General features: G+C 59.5%; 1 protein-coding gene across 1 annotated transcript in view; it reads right to left on the bottom strand.

Moving 5' to 3' along the window:
• Window positions 1–289: 289 nt before the first annotated feature.
• The window catches only part of CLPTM1 (CLPTM1 regulator of GABA type A receptor forward trafficking), a 29063-nt gene continuing 12956 nt past the window's right edge, over window positions 290–16396 (bottom strand). The window contains exons 3-14 of the mRNA XM_082710692.1: window positions 15500–15623; window positions 14132–14290; window positions 11716–11833; window positions 7446–7531; window positions 6384–6504; window positions 5569–5813; window positions 4807–4900; window positions 2706–2896; window positions 2343–2438; window positions 1914–2049; window positions 1160–1327; window positions 290–1052 (exon numbers count right to left, since the gene is read on the bottom strand). Coding sequence (XP_082566818.1) covers window positions 745–1052; window positions 1160–1327; window positions 1914–2049; window positions 2343–2438; window positions 2706–2896; window positions 4807–4900; window positions 5569–5813; window positions 6384–6504; window positions 7446–7531; window positions 11716–11833; window positions 14132–14290; window positions 15500–15623 — 1846 coding nt within the window. The 3' untranslated portion in view covers window positions 290–744. The remainder of the gene's footprint in view (window positions 1053–1159; window positions 1328–1913; window positions 2050–2342; window positions 2439–2705; window positions 2897–4806; window positions 4901–5568; window positions 5814–6383; window positions 6505–7445; window positions 7532–11715; window positions 11834–14131; window positions 14291–15499; window positions 15624–16396) is intronic.

Raw genomic sequence — 16396 nt, forward strand, 5'->3', positions numbered from 1 at the left:
GGCAGGACACTGAGCCACGGCTAGCCAGACACAGCCTTGTTGTACAAGAAGGCCCCAGCACATAGCTTCCCATTTGCAAAATAGGGACAGTTACAGAAGCCCCTCGGAAGGCTGCTGGGAGGGGAAAAGGGTAAGAAGGGCCTGGCCCCGAGGGTCCCTGTCTCCCACTTTGCTGTGTCTTGCACCCTGCAGGTCTCCCTCGCAAACCCAAAGAGAGCCACCCCCAGCCCGGGTGAAGCTATCTCCCAGGGGGTGGCAGAGGAAGGCAGGCACAAGGGGGGTTGCTGAGTTTAAGTTAAACACCCATATGAATTTATTAAATCCAGACTGTGTTAAAGGGCGGTGGTCTGGGAGGAGGGGCATGGCCAGGGAACAAGGGACAAGATGACAAATGGCCGTGGGCGTCCCACATAGGGGCCCCAGCCGCTCCCCCGCCGGGCCCCCCCATCTCGGCAGCGCCACGTCGCTTCACCATGATTCCCAATGGTGCTGGGCAGGCAGGGTGAGATGGCTAGAAACACAGAGGAACATACGGACAGACGGCGCCTCCACAGACAACGTGCCCTGGCCTGCCCCGGCCCCTGCAACACACGCTGGGCTCCGGCCCGAGGAGGGCCTCCTGCCACCCTGGCCCGATCTGTCCAGGGAAAGGGCGACAGGGAGGGGAGGCGAAGGGGGCCAGGGCAGCAGGGGGAGGGGTGATGGTCACCAGGAGCCGGAGCGGAAGAGGAGGACCAGGGGTGGCTAATCCCTTTTCTTGTCCTCTGCTGGCTTTGGAGGGGCTTCCTGGGGCTCGCTGGTAGAGCTGGCCCCTGGGGTAGGCTTGGTGGGCAGGGGCGTAGAGGCCTCCTCCCTGGTGGCGGCAGCGGTTGTGACGGGGGCGGGGGCGGGGGCGGGTGGGAGGGCCCCTGCTGCTGCTGCTGCTGCCGTCGGGGCCTCGGCCACAGGGGCGGCTGCCGTCGGGGCCTCGCCACTCATGCCAAACTCATTCACCCGCGTGGGGTCGACGCGGTAGATCCACCGTTGGTAGAGGTAGATGAAGAAGACCACATCTGGGGGCGGGGCAAGGGGGGCTGTGTGAAGGGAAGGGGCCCGCCCGGCAGCCCCAGAATGAGCCCCGAGGCCAGAGCAGGCACCCCCCTTGCCCCGCAGCCCTCACCGTCCCGCAGGCAGCCTATCCGGTACATGACGGGCATCTTGATGACAAAGGCAAACAGGTCATCGATGAAGGTGTTGAGGGCCTTGTAGGTAAGCATGCGCCAGGGCAGGTGGGCCACGGATTTGAGCTTATAGTTGATGAAGAGCTGCGGGGTCATGGTGATGAAGCCTGCGGTGATGACGGCAGGAGCCCCGTGAGCAGAGGAAGGAGTGCCCTGACCCCCAACCTCTCTGACTGCACATCTGGTCTCTGTCCCTGTGCTGTCCTCTGGCGCTGCCCTGGCCGCCCAGCAGCTCCCGCGCCCAGGCACATCTTACCGCCGCTGCCTCACCAGCCCCCCGGGCATCTTTTGGGCCTCGATGTGCATACCATCTCCCAGAGAGGTCTCCCCAACCCCCTTAACTTCAGCCCCTCATGGCACTTGCCACGTGCTGCAACATTCCTGTAGGCTCATCTACTCTGAAGGGGCCCTGAGGACAATGACTGAAACGCACTTCCCACGGCCTCATGGAAGTCCTCCCCAGCCCACTAGGCCAGGCACCCCTCCGAGGCTCCTCACTTGCCACCCCTGCCCACCCGGGGTCGTCCCTGTCTGGGGATAAGTCCCTCCTGCATGGGACCAGAGCATGAGGAGGGCAGAGCCAGGCTGACAGGACCCCAGCTGGCCCCCTGTGTCACCCAGTGTGGACCAGGGAACATGTGCTGCTGAGTCTGGCCCATGCAGGAGGGCTGAGCGTGGCGGGGGGCTGCTCACCGAAGGTCAGCAGGAAGCCATAGAGCATGCTGAGCACCCAGGAGTACCAGCCCTTGTGCTCCAAGTACAGGAGGCTGTAGACCGCATAGCAGCCCAGGAGCGGGAAGAGGATCCACGACAGGTACCGGAACGCCATCTGTGGGGCACAGGGCGGGGCTGGCACCCCTGCTTCCCACCCTCACCCACCCACACCTGGTCTGGCAGGCCAGACCAGGGGAATTTCCAGGTGGCCCTGGGAACTCTGGACTTGGACAGGAAGTATACACAGCAGGCCCGGAACCCTGGAGGGTGTGACCCAGGCCATAAAGAATGGACGGGCCCAGCAGTCGGCGGGCAGATGCCTCAGACCCCACCCACTGCCCCTCTCCTGGTCTGAGGTGTGTGGGTGCTTGGAGACCCTCCCAGGGGCCCACTGTGGGGGACACTCACATCATCATATACTTTGGTCGAGGACTCGATGTACGTGGACTTGTCTTTGAAGGTTGGGCGGGGAAAGAGTCCTGCCACTTTGTGCTCCCGGTCCAGCTGCAGATAGGGAGGGAGGCTGTGGTCAGCTGCCACCCTGGCTCACACTCCCACGCCAGCTCCAGCCCCTGCCCTTCCTCACTGTTCCCAGTTCCCCTGCCCCACGAGTGACCCAAAAAATCCCCTGGTGCAAAAATCCCCTTGGTCCTGGGAGTGCGACAGGCATTGGGAAACCCCCAGGGGCCAGCTCCAGGGTCTGACTGGGGCAGACAACCCCCATTCCAAGCCCCCAGCAGCCCCCACAACAGCACAGTGGCCCGGCCTTACCCGGACGTCCATGACCTTGGTGATCTTCCAGAGGTCGATGAGGACCCCGATGAAGACGCTGACCTGGACCACGAAGTTGGTCTCATTGTCCAGGATATAGAGAAGGACCACGAAAGACTGGAAAACGCCGAAGAAGACGGAGCGCACGGACAGGCCCTCCAGAGATTGCCGGCTGTTCCAAAACTGGATATCTGCGCAAGGGTTGGGGTGAAGCCGAGCTGGGGCACCTCTGAGTCCCTCCCGCAGCTCCCTTGGGTCCTGTCCTCCTCAGAACCCCAACATGGCGCTGGGTCTGCCAAGGGGGTGGGGTGCACACCACCATCCCCTTCCATGAAGAGTCTTTGCCTCAAAGGCGCCACCCAGAGCAGTCGACAGGATGGTGGCTGCAAGGACAGGGACAGGGACGGTTGCCCCTGCCATGTCCTGTGCTTGCCACACGCCAGAAGCAGAGGCTGGACAAGGAAGCCCCATTCCTCAGGTTGCGGAGCCTGCCCTGGCAGGATCTGGATGAGCCAGGTGCTCACGACCCCAGAACCAGGCTGTCCACCTGGTGCCATGCTCCCTTGGACAGGAGGCTCTGGGACGTGTACTTCCAAGACCAGCTCCTCCAGCCCACCATTCTGAAATCCAGAAGGACCTCAGACACTCCTGGGGTGCAGATAAGGTCCTGACGTCTGGTCCCCAACCAGAACTCCTTCCCATGCCCCTGGTGGAACCCCACCCACAGGGTCAGGCAATCCCTCTCTAAGCCCTGGCGTCCTGTGGGCCAAAGCAGGTACCAGCGCTGTCCAACTCCCGCGGCCACGGTGGCCGGCCTATCACAATGCCTGCCTTATGGAAGTGGAGCCAGGCCCAGGGTCACACAGGGCTGGCTCTGCGACGCGTGCAAGGCCGCCCACCCACTCTGATTCCAGAGCTCTGACACACTCAGCAGGCTTGCCCCACCCCCCATCAGACCATCAAGCCCTGAGGAGACCTCAGGGGGACACTCTTAGAGTGTCCTGACTGGGAAGAATGGATCTGGAGATGGGAGTTCTGTTGGAGGCTGGTAGATAGGAGTCCTGCCTCAGACCAGGGAGGCAACAAGCACAGGGTGTAAAGGCGCCAGCGGCCCAGGCCCCCACTGGGTGACCTCGGGCAAGGGACCGTACCCTCTGTGCCCTTGTCTCTCAGGAGGAAGTGGGACTGCAGGAGACCTGGCTGGAAGTCAGCAGGCGTGGCCAGGCCCAGCTAACAACTCCCTCCCTCCCAGTGGGCAGCACCGCCTACTGTCCAGGTTGGATGTTAACAACTTCTGGAAGGCAATGCTCGATCGCAGCAGCATTGTCTTAATAATGCCAACACCCATGCGGGCTACTGCTCGCACAAACTGTAGGGCAACAGGCCTCCCGGAGACCTGTGCCTCTCGAGGGAAGGACGCAGTGGCCCACACAGGCTTAGAGGGGGAAAGTGGGTGTCGGAGCCCCCTCCTGGGTCCCAATTCTGGCTCTGTCACTTGGGAGGTGTGAGACTGTGGGCAAGTTACCCAGCCTCTCTGAGTCTCCACTTCCTCACCTGCAAGCACAGAAGCAATGACATGCATCCTCGTGGGGCCGGGGCCATGGGGACACCAAAAGCTGACCCACAAGGGCGCTAAGAAAAATGCCTGGCACTTGGCCAGGCCCCCCTCAAATGCTGGCCATCAGCACTGCTGGCCTCTGCAACCTAGGGGCCTTTTGGGGGCAGGGCTGTCACCACCCCACTCAGGTGGGCCCCATGCACTCAACCTTGAGGGGCCTCCCCCAAAGAAAAGCCTGCTGTGCAGGGCAGCAGGAGCAGCTCGGGGGCTTCCCTTGTTGATCGCAGCCTTGGAGTTCCCCGGCCCTGCTTCCTGGTGGCGCTATCCCGGCCTCTGCCAGAGCAGCAGGCCAGCTCCTTCCCTGGCACCACACCCGCAGGATGGGAATTTCTGGGCTGGGAGTTTCAGGGCCATTACCTTCCCCAGCTTCTCAGGCCTCTGGAGAGTGGGGCTGAGAGACCCCACATAGAGGGCAAGCCCCACCCCCACCCTCCTATCCCCAGCCCCCCATGGCCTCCCATTGGCCTCAGGGTCCCACCCTACCGTTCTTGAAGGCCAGGAACTCAAAGACACTGTGCACGATGGACACAATGATGGTGAGCGCCAACAGGTAGGGGTTGGTCTCTAGGAGCGCAACCTGGAGGTAGGGGTGGGGGGCGAGGCCTGTGAGCACGGCTGTGCCCTTGCCCAGAGCTGACCACTGTGGCACATTCATTAGCCAGCCCCGTTCTCCTTCCCATAGATCCCAGAGGCCCTGAGGCCTGGGGCACGGAGGGCCAGGCGAGTGCTGTGCAGACAGGCGGGGGGTGGGTGGGGAGGTGGAGAGACAGTGACAGGGTGAGAGGAAGGGCGACCGAGACAGGTGAAGAGACAGCTAGAGTGAGGACTGGAAACTCGGCCCCGAAAACAAGCTCAGGGAGGCACAGACGAGTCTCCAGATCACAGTCACAGGCCAATAGAAAGGTGGGAACAGATGATATTCAAGGCAGCAAGAGAGAGCCAAGACTCGGGAGTCAGAGCCCAGGGTCAAGGAGACAGGCTGGGGTGGGACAGGGATGCAGCTCTAAACCTGAAGACCTGGCTGAGCCAATAGAAAAGCCATGACAAGGATGACAAGGAGGTCCCCAGAAAGCCTCAGAGACAGGACCGCCAGAGCCAGCCGGGGCCTACTGTGGGGAGGGGGCCCGGGAGGTTGTGAAACTGGGCAGGGAGGTTGGGCTGGAGGTCCCCAGGCTGCTGGCGGGCCACTTCCCCTTCCCCTCGTGCAGCCCAGAAAGGGGCTGGAAAGCCCCCGTCCGGCCTCACCTTCACCGAGTCCTGCTCCTCATCTGACTGCTCATACAGCTCGTCCCCCAGGAAGTTCCAGGGCGACTTGGTGCTCTGGGCGGCGTAGAGCTGCCAGCGCCAGAGCGAGAGTGGGCAGAAGGAGACACGGAGCGGCAGGCTGGCCAGGCTCTCGTTGATGGGATAGTAATCCTTCTGCAAGTTCCAGTAGTCGTTGAAGTAGATGATGGGGTAGTAGTCCCCACTCACGGCGTCGAACTTCACATCTGTGGGCACGTGGGGCAGGGGCACCGCTCAGCAGGGCCGGAGGCCGCTGGCACCCAACTGGGTGGAGACATCCCTTGGGCCTCCAAGGCCAAAGGTGGCAGATTCAGATGTCCCTGGGGACCTCTGACAGAGACCAGAGAACAGGGGATGCCTCTCAGCTACACCATAGGGAGCTGAAGAGCTGCTTGACCTCCATGGAGGGGACAGGGTAGAGAGGGCCAGACAGGCCACACCTGAAGGGGCTGTCTGTAGCTCGGCTCCAACCCACAGCTGCCCTGCAATGGCCACATATCAGGGTTTTTTAAGAGAAGTTAGGAATCCAGGTTTCTCAGAGACGCCGTCCTGACTTCCAAAGTCAGCCACAGCTCATGGACCAGGTGAGACTGGCCAGAGGATGGGTTTGGGCACCCGGGAGTCAGTGTGGAGGTCACCAGGAAGGACAGGACGGGGAGGAGAAACAGAGGAGTGCCAGGGGGGCAGGAGGGGAACAGGCAGGGAGCCTGGAAGTGGTAGAGACCCAGGCAGATTGCACAGGGAGTCAGGGCTGGGGCCCGGGGTGTGGGGCTCACACTGGTCCAGAGGCGGTGGCACGCTGCCCTTCACCCACGGCGTGTGGTCGTCCACGATGTTGATGGTGATGTTGGGATGCCAGTGGGAGATCACCTCCACGGGCCCGTAGTCCTCAGCCCTCTGAGGGAAGATGGGGTGAGGCAGGGTTGGGGGAGGGAGGCCTCCGAGGCACCTTCCCGCTTCTCCCTACGGGCTCCCGTGACATTACAACAGCAGAAGGGCAACCCCCACAGTGACGGTTGCCCCACAGTGACAGCCGGCCAAGGGCTTACCCCAGATGATCCCCAGGCCGGTCTCCACAGCATCTCCCCACGCCCTCCCCCCAGCCACCTAACAGAGCAAGACACTGAGGCCCAAGGATGTGGACGGGGTCACATGCCAGGCTGCGAAGCCTGGCCTCATGACAGCACAGATGTGGGACCCACCCGCCTGTGCTTGGGGGCCACGCCTCCCATCCTATCCCCTCCCCTCGCTGAGGAGGAAGGAAGGCTCTCAGTGCCAGCACAGGCTCACAGCCCGGCGCCCCCCGTCTGCCACATAGAATTCCTGGAGCCAGAGAGCCTGAGCAGCCCTGTCGGACCCTGGGGCCCTGAGCAGCCCTGTCGGACCTCACAGCCCGGCGCCCCCCCCCCCCCCGCCTGCCACGTAGGATTCCAGGAGCCGGAGAGCCTGAGCAGCCCTGTCGGACCTGGGGCCCATTATCAGCTGCCGGCTCTGGGGCCCACTGCATCCTGGATGTGACACTTGGGCCAAGTCTCCTTGTCTGAAGATGAAAACAGTGACAGGACCTTCTCGCCCGGGGCTGTTGGGAAGCACCTAAGCACCTGCTGCATGGCTGCTGGCTGCCACGCCCTCGCCCGGAGCCGCCCTGTGCTGAGAGTTGGCCTGGATTCCCACCCAGCTTCCAGAGAGAGTGCGCCCCTGCCGGTGAGGCAGCCTGACCCAGCCTCCACAGCTGCTCTGCTCCGTGGCAGCGCCCAAGGGGGACCCTGGGGGCTGGCTGCGGGGCTGTGAAGGGCCCAGACGCTTGCCCAAGGCCCCGCAGCCCCGCTCACATTCACCTTGATCATTTCTGGGTCGGCTTCTGTCTCTCCCGTCAACAGGTTCTTGGTTTTCTGGAATCGCCGGCGCTTGTATTTGTTGATCACTGTGGGAGAGAGGTGGAGGCAAGAGGGCAGGCAGGAGAGCTGGCACCAGCCACTCGCTCATCTCCTGGCTGCACTCTTGCACCCCAAAACAAGGGGACAGCAACAGGAGCCGGAGAGCCTGAGCAGCCCTGTCGGACCTCATCCCAACCGTTTCACCATCTTGGCAGGGACACCAACACCTGCCCAACAGCCCCAGGCAAAAACCTGGCATCTCCTTTCTCCAGAATCTGCTCCAAACACTCCATCGGTCATTCAGGGGAGAGCCCGCAGCATGCGACTCACCTCCAACCACTCCTCCAACCAACTGGGCCCCACCACGGGCCGGCCATGGCGTCCCTCTCCCAACAGCCATAGTCCTCACCAGACTCCTAGTGGCCACTCTTGTCCCCACGACCTGCTCTCCATACAAACAACCATTCTCTTAAACAAAGTGTCTGCTCACGTCCCAGAAGGCTCCCACTCCCCAAGCAGGGCATCTGCGATGCTCACCACGGCCCCACTGACTGCTATCCTTCTTCGCCCACCTCCTTCCTCAAATCTGCCAGCCCTGGGCCTTTGCATCCACCTGGCATGCATCCACCATGGCCAGAACCTTCCCAGTGGGCTCCCTCAAAGCCCTCCGGTCCCTGATGAACTGCTCCTCTTCTGCAGGCTTCCCTGCCCGCCCCACTCACCATTTCCATCTCCCTCACCACTTTTATTTTTAAAGATATTTATTTGACAGACAGAGTTCACAGGCAGGCAGAGAGGCAGGCAGAGAGAGAGGAGGAAGCAGGCTTCTGCTGAGCAGAGAGCCCAATGTAGGGCTCCATCCCAGGACCCTGAGATCACGACCTTAGCGGAGGCTTAACCCACTGAGCTGCCCAGTGCCCCTGCCCTCTCCACTTTTTATCCCGGATGCAAGTTCGCCTACCATCAGCTGGCTTGTCTGCTCTCGGCCTGCTCCAGTCTGTGAACCCCACGACTGACAAGTAGAACCCATGAATAACAGAACTGGGGACAGCTCTGGACAAGGCCCGAGCCACCAATGTGAGAAATACCACACAGTGACTCCCGAGCCAGGAGTGTGCCGCACTTCCTCTTGCAGGGGCCAGGTGGACTACAGGCTCCCCGCCACCCTGCCAACCAACACCTGCCAGGAAAAGGAGGCCAGTACTTGCTTATGTCCCATCTCCCCTCCACCACCCTGGCCTGGTACTTTTCAGCTCTTCCTTACACTAAGATGAACCAAGGCCCCTGGGGCTGGGAGAGGTGGGGAAATGGGAAAGGGAGCTGGCCAGGAGCAGGGGCTCCAGGGTAACATCCTGGCTCTGTCTCCCTGAGGGACGCTGGTGAGTAGGCCACTTCCCTGAGCTTTAGTCCTTCCTCTGGGGAGGGGGGTTCAAAGCATGGCCCCCTCTTGGCAGGACCACTGTGAAGAGCTAGGCCAGGCAGCTGTCCCAGCGTCCCCGTCACATTTCCGCAAATCATAGGGACCAGATCCCTCCACCAACCCCCAACCCCGAACCAGGACTCGGGGCTTTTGGAGTCTATGGATGAGCTCAAGTTCAAAAATGCTTCCGGGAATTGGGCTTCAGTTTCAGCCCAGGGTGTGCTGCTCTTTCTTGTTAACATGAATGCTACCCCCCACATTTCTATCATGTTTGTTCATGCGAGACCTTGCCCCCACCTCCGGGGAGCACAGGAAACACCAGAGGGTGGGCATCCTGGAGGAAACCTTGCAGGAGGATGTGCTCTGCTGCTGTTCCACACCTGGGAGAGGCTGTCTGGGGAAGGGAGGAGCTGTACGCAGCCCAGCCCCAGGAGCAGAGAGGCTTTGGCTCAAGTGGAGAACATTCTACAACTGGGGAGCATTCACACTGGATTGCAACATGAGGTGGACCTGGTTTCTGTCAGGGGGAAGAATCACCTTTTCTCAGTTAGCTTCTAGAACTGTACCAGCCAGTAAAGCCATGGCCCCATGAGGCTACGGACACTGACCATGTGGCTAGTCCGAACCAAGATCTGCTGTGAGGGCAAACATACAGTGGACTTCGAAACTTAATGCAAAGAAGAATGTAAGGTATCTTGCTAATTTTTTACACTGATTATGTGTTGAAATGACAACATGTTGACTTCAATGGCCACTAACTAGAGTGCATAATGGATGTGCGGGGCTGGCGTTGTATCTATGGGACCATGCTGCTCGAGGCACTGACTACGGGCCCTTTGGGGAGAAACGGGGCTTCTCTAATCCCATATTCTCGTTCTTCCCTCTGGACTCGGCGTGTGGCCAGCTAGAAGTCTCTTCACGTCCTGCTCCAAGAGGTCCCAGCTGAGAAACGGGAGGAGGAGGCCTGGAGGATCCTAGTGGGCTTTTCGGATCCGGGGGCTGCAGATCCTCCTTTGCAGACCACGTCAACATGTGTCACACTGACCATAGCTGTGACCTCAACCATGCCTTGCTACAGACCATGCTCACCAAAGGCCGAACCACAGAAGAGAACAGTGGCGTCGACCGGGGGCACATGGGATGCCAGTGAGCAGCCGCTCCCCTGGGTCATGGCCAAGGCAACCTCTGAGGCGTCAGGCACATTTCAGCAGGATCCCTGCTCCATGCCGCTCAGAGGACCGTGGCTGTGGAGACTACCCGTGCAAACCACACTTGGCTGTGCTCGCCTCTGCCTACAGACCCCGCCAATGGATGCCAGCTGGGCAGATCATCCCAGAGATCACAGCCCACAGACACGCTCATAGAATAGGGCTCGACACCCACAGGGGACTTTTCCAGACCAGCCGTGGAGGCTGATACAGGTTCACCAACTGTTTTTTTTGTCTACTACAGAGGACAACGAAAAAATTATCATCATTTGGGATATTTTTATACCCCCCGAAATTAGGGAAGGCCTAACCCACCCAAGCAGAGGCCCCGCACAGAAACAGCCAGAGGGATGGCAGCTAAATCCCCAGGCACAAGGAAACAAAAGCGAGGCGGGCATACGGGATTCATGGCGGGGCAACGGGAACTTTCTGAGGGAGCCGCTGATTGAGTCTCTAGATCTGCTGAAACGCAAGCATGGAGAGAGATCCCCATGGCTGCCAGTCAGGAGACAGTGGACTCAAAGACAAAGAGGGAGGAAAAGCATACAACCACGACTGATCCAAACAAGAAGTTGGACTGGAAGAGGAAAAGGACTCCAAAGCCAATAAGCCACGTGCTCCAAAGCACCTAAACACTGAATATTTAGCTCCTCAAAATCGCCTTCCTGGGTTGGGGTTCTCTCTTCCAAAGGGGAAAGTCCAGAGAAAATACATCAAACTGAAAAACCAAGCAACTGCAGTACGGGCTGGTCTGGGGGAGCTCCGGAGGTTACGCAAGAGAGAAATAGTGAGGGAGCTTGAGGGCGATGGCTGTGGGGGGTGGGGCAGCAGAGGGAGGCAAGGGGTACACAGGAGACTGAGGACTTGCACAGTCTTATTGAATTACTTGAATTTTGAACCATGGCTGTTCAAGAACAGATGAAATGAACGCGACGCTCTGGGCAGAGAAAACCCCCGGTCGCTGCTGAGCCACGTCAGAGGTCACAAACGGTTCGCCCTGACCCAAGGCTTCCTGGGGTCGCTCAGTCTCTGGGGTTTGTGCTCGCCGTCAGGATGGTCGGGTAGCCAGCCGGAGAGAAAAGGGCGGACCTTGTCTGGCTGTACAGTCCTCACAGTGCCCTCACAAGGGACACACCGAACGGGCCACCCGGGAGCCAGGCTCCGCTGCACAAGGCCCCCCGAGGGCGGCGCATTTGCGAAGCTCCTGTTCGCACCGTCTGGGGTGACACAGATGCATTTACAGACTTCACACGGGATCCAGCAGGGCCGAGGCCCTCCTGTCTGCCCTGCGCACTCCTTCTGTTGTTCCTTCACAGACCATCTTTGAGTGTCTGCTCTGACCAGGCCCGGCAGCGAGCACGAGCCGGACCCACTCTTCTAGGAACACTGTCCCCTGCCCTTCAACAGTCCCTTTCTCTGCCTGCTCTTTGCCTCCTCTCCCGTCCACGCACAGGTGTCCATAGAGGCACAGAAGGTAGATGGGGCTCGAGCCCAGCCCACCGACCCCAGCCTCCCTGGGCCAGGGTCTCCCACCTGCCCTGGTGGGCCTGGCACGGGGCGGGGGTGAGGGGTGGGGACCCTGCCGCACAGCAAGGGTGCTTACTCCGTGACATGTGGACCGTGGCGAGCCGGCGGTAGAGGGCCTTCTGCCGGGGGTCTGGGTGGAAGCCACTCTTGGTGAAGTAGACGTGGATGTAGATGGAGCCATTCTGCTGCACGCTCTGCAAGGCGGGCCAATGGGAAGAAAAGACACGCTGAAGCCCCTCCCGGCACTAGGCCCCGCAGCCTCACCACCCTGGGCTCCCCAGGACTGAGCGCGTGGGTGGGACGTGGAGCTGAGCAACCAAGAGCAAACTGCTCACGTCAGACCTGCCGATACAGTCCCGGCAGGAGCACACGCTGGCTGTGGGAACCCCAGGCTCCACCTCGCCCAGCTTGGCCTCCACACCTGCCTGTGCCCTGCAGGTAAGCAGCACCGGGAAAACTATCTGAGAGCACCCAGGAGGTCGATAAATGCCAGTCATCACCGCACTCGACAGTAAAATGAAGGCCAGGGCCCCGCTCCAGGCACTTCAGGTGGTCTCCCCCAAACCCAGCGCACTCACGTGTGTGTAACCGACACACATAAGCCTGACACTTCGTGTGGTGTGACGACCCCTGTTTTCCAGACGAGGCCACAGGCCTCACACAGGGATTGTGTAACATGGTGAATGAGTGGATATGAACCCAGTCTGTGGGGCTCCTGTGCGGCTCTGCCTCTCCCCATCTGTGTCGCCCGCTCTGCCTGTGCCTGTCACCTACTATCTCCCCGGGACCAGGACTAGTCTCACCCCCACCTGTTACAGATGAGGAAAGCCAAGAGGGTGGCCATTTGCCAGAGGCCCCAAGGGGACAGCCAAGGCCAATCAGAGGCCTCCGTTGGAGCTCCATTCAGAACTTGGATTTACTTGTCCCCCTCACTTCCCTGCCTTTTAAGCCCACCTCTGTGCTCATCATAGTTTGTATAGTTTACTGTTTTAACACCTTGGGACAGTGTGTGTGGAGGGGTGATGGGGTTGGGGGAGGGAGGAGAGGTTCTTAGTTGGCTGGGGAGACTTGCCCCTTCCAGGGTTCCGAATTCCTAGAAACAACTCACCTGCCTTTGAACACATCTTTCGAATGCAAACCAGCCAATCCCAAGCCCACACTCCACCTACTCTCTTGATCTAAAAACTCTTATACACTAAGCTTCCCTAAATCACCCAGGACAGGGTACATGCAGCTGGAGACCACCCCTCTAGCTGACAGCCCACTGACATCTGACATCTGAAGGAGCCAGTTCTAAGCTGTTTCCCCTGCTTGCCTTGATTTTCCCACAGAAACCCCGGGAAAGGCTCTGGCCAGGCTCCACCCCCCACCCTCCCACCCTTTCACTTCTGACCAAACCTGGTGCTTCCCCTGTGGCTCCTCATGGGAAATGCAAATAGTGAATTAGAATCAGCCACAACTGAGCCACCTCCCGCCCCAAAGCTGGGAAGGGGGGATAGACTGGCATGCTTAGGAATGGCTTCTACCATCCAACTTGCTGCCCTTGCTTCCCTTCCTGGGACCGCATCTCAGGGAAGGCTCTAGAGGCTGGCCGGAAGTCTCGGTGGAACCGCTCTGGGCAGAGTTATCCCACCTGCCTCAGAAAGACGGGAGCCCAGACCCTGCTTCTAGGCACCCAGATGGAGCAAACATGACCCCTGCCCCAGGGGCCGAGGAGAAGACCTGCTGGGGAGAAGTGAATGAAAGGGTAGCCCCAAAGAGATATCAACACCCTCTGATTCATCACATTCACTGACTGATGTATTTACTGGTCCTATGCTGAGCAGAGCTGGGGACACAACGGTGACCAAACCAGCTCTGGGAGTGACAACCCAGAGGGCAAAGGCCTAGATGCAGAAGCCCAGAGAGGACCCACTGCCTGAGCTTGACTGTCAAGAAAGGCTTCCCGTAGGAGGCAGGATTTGAGCCTGGGGATGCCAGAGTCCAGAGCACCTGAGTTCAAATCTCTCTCTCATAAGATCTCTTACCTTTTATGTCACCCAAGCTCTCTGTACTTCAGTTTCCTTATCAGTCAGTCACAGAGGATAGGGGCCACTTCCTAAGGCAGCAGGGAGGTTCCCACCGGTCGGCCTAGCTTGATGCCCTACACAGTAAATGCTCCATCGGTATTAACTACTACTTTCAAACAGGGCTGCCTGGTCCACCCCCAAGGTCAGTTCCTAATCCTTTCCTGGTTTAAAGCACAGGTTTACATGCCCTTGGAGGTAGCTGGGAGGATCCGAGGCCAATTACAACCCTATTTATATTTTTCAGATGGGGAGGCCAAGGCCCAGAGACCTCCGGGGCCTCCCTGTGGTCACAAAGCATGGGAACGGCAGCAGCGCCAGGCTCAGAGCCCAAACTCAAGCTGCAGGACCAGAAGCCGGTTCAAGAAGAGGTCCTCCAGCAGGAACAGCACAGCCCTGGAGCCCAAGCCCAGGAGCCGCCTGCACCTGTGGGATGTCAAGCTCGGCGAAGTGCTCGTAGCAGCCGTCAGAGTTCTCGCCGCTAGTCCAGTCGCCGTACACGAGGTCATGCTGCTCCCAGAAGAGCGCTGACGTGGCGTTAAAGTCTGTAAAGTGCTCGTGCTCGGAGATGTACACGTGCAGGTTCTGCGGGAAGGGGAACCGGGCAGGGAGGGAGCTTAGGGCTGCTGCTGAGGGCCTCGGACGGTGGCCGAAGAGCGAGCAGACCAAGAGCCGGGGCAGCGGTCAGCACACTAAGATGACCGATTGTGCGTGGGGAATGGAGAGGGGGCCAGGGAAGAACAGCAGCCCCGGGCGGAGAACCCGGTGTCTCTTTCCTCCACCCCCCACCACGGCTGTCCTGGTCTGAGTCTGTGGCATTTGTGAGCAAAATAACACTGGAAGGATGACCCGCCTGCTAGCTAGAAATCGGGCTCGGCACCGAATGGCCTTGGTCGGTAGGGCATGCAAACTAAATTCGAGCCCCATTGTTTTTACTTTAAAAACAACAAAACAAAGGTAGAATTTGGGGTCAGAAGGGATCAAATCTCCTTGAAAGGTCTTCTTCCTTCTCTTACAGCCTGCTTGGTCGGAGCTCTGCAGGCTCACAGAGAACGCCCAGCAGAGAGCTGTGAGGGGGTTAATGGACTCCGGAAAAGCCGGGAAAATGGAGAGCCAGCCCTCAGCACCCTCCCTTCTCAGGTGCCCGTGGCCGTCTCCGAACAGAGCCCCGAAGGCCCATGGACAGCCTCTCTGAGCAGTGGTCACCCTCCCCAACCGGCATGCTGTGCAGTCGGGGTTCCCAGAGCTGCAGAGAAGCGAGAGGCAGGAGAAATCTCAATTACTGGGGTCTGGGCACTCACTGCAGGGGCTCTTGAACCCCAAGCCCCGGCCCCTTGGGACCCGGCAGGACAGCATGCGCCTCCCTCTTCTCGCTCTCAGGGGCTGCTCTGCCTGGCTCCCCACTCTCTCTCTCCCCCACTCCTTCCCTTCCCATCCCTGCACACCCCCCTGGGCAACTTCTTTTCTTCTTCTCCCTGTGCAACTTTTAAGACCTGAACGTACTTTGGAAATAAAATACATAAGGATGCCGTTAGACAGTTTTTCAACAACTGAGTGAACCCTTTTCTGTCCCTCTTCCCCACAAACCTAAAGAAAGAATTTACTTTCTCCTCAGGGTGCTGCTAGAACGACACCAGTCTCAGGGGCTAAGGACGGATCCGGATCTCCTCAAGCCCAGACCTGTGCCCAGCTGACAGCGACCAAGGACCGGTCCGTCCCAACGGCCCACGTCACCCCCTAACACCCTCCCCTACACAGTTGTCTCCCGAGTCTGGCCTCCCAGCCAGTGGTTACCATTAAAGTGTCTTTGGGGAACAGGTTGCGGCTGGCGACGCGCGGGGCTCCTCCAGGGCCCGACTGGTCCTGAGGGGCCGGCCCTCGGCGGAACCAGCTGCTGATGACCCAGATGATGAAGATCCTGCGGAGGTGAGCAGAGCAAACCATGAGGCCCGTGCCTTTTCTTTCCAGCGTGGGCCCACCCGACCTCCTTCTTACACAGCACACACTGGGGCCTAACCCGGGGCTGGCGACCAAGGAGGGAGGGCCCCTAAGAAGGCAGTCACCAGGCAGGTGAGAAGACAAGATGCCCCCAGACGCCATGCCTGGGGTACCGTCCCCGATTCGACGCAGACCCCCGCCCCGTGAGTCCCCCAGAAGTCCCCGGTGGTCACAGGGCTGCAAGACTCAGACCTTACAACCTCGGACCTAGGAAACCGAGTATGCCAAGCCCCGGGAATCCCAAAGCCAGAGAATGCTAAGAATCTGGAATCTCAGCATTTTAGAGGCGCAGCACCTTTGAGAGCAACATTTTAGGACTTTAAATCAACTGAACGCTTGAGAAGGGGGCTAGGAAGTAAAGGGTTAGTCCCAATCTGTGGTTAATATTGGCCTAGGCTATTCAGACCAACACTCCTGTTGAAAACAATCAACTGGACGGGGCGCCTGGGGGGCTCAGTCCGTTAACAGTCTATCTTCGGCTCAGGTCATGATCCCGGGGTCCTGGAATTGAGCCCCACATCGGGCTTCCTGCTCAGTGGGAAGCCTGCTTTTCTCTCTCCCTCTACCTGCTGCTCTGACTACTTAGGTGCACCTACACGCTCTCTCAATAAATAAATCTAAAAAAAAAAAAAAAAAAAAAAAAAAAAAGGAAACCACCAAGTGGAAAAACTTAGTAAAAATGAATATACTAAG

Source organism: Mustela nivalis, assembly GCF_964662115.1.
Source record: "Mustela nivalis genome assembly, chromosome: 18".
Taxonomy (NCBI): Eukaryota; Metazoa; Chordata; class Mammalia; order Carnivora; family Mustelidae; genus Mustela; species Mustela nivalis.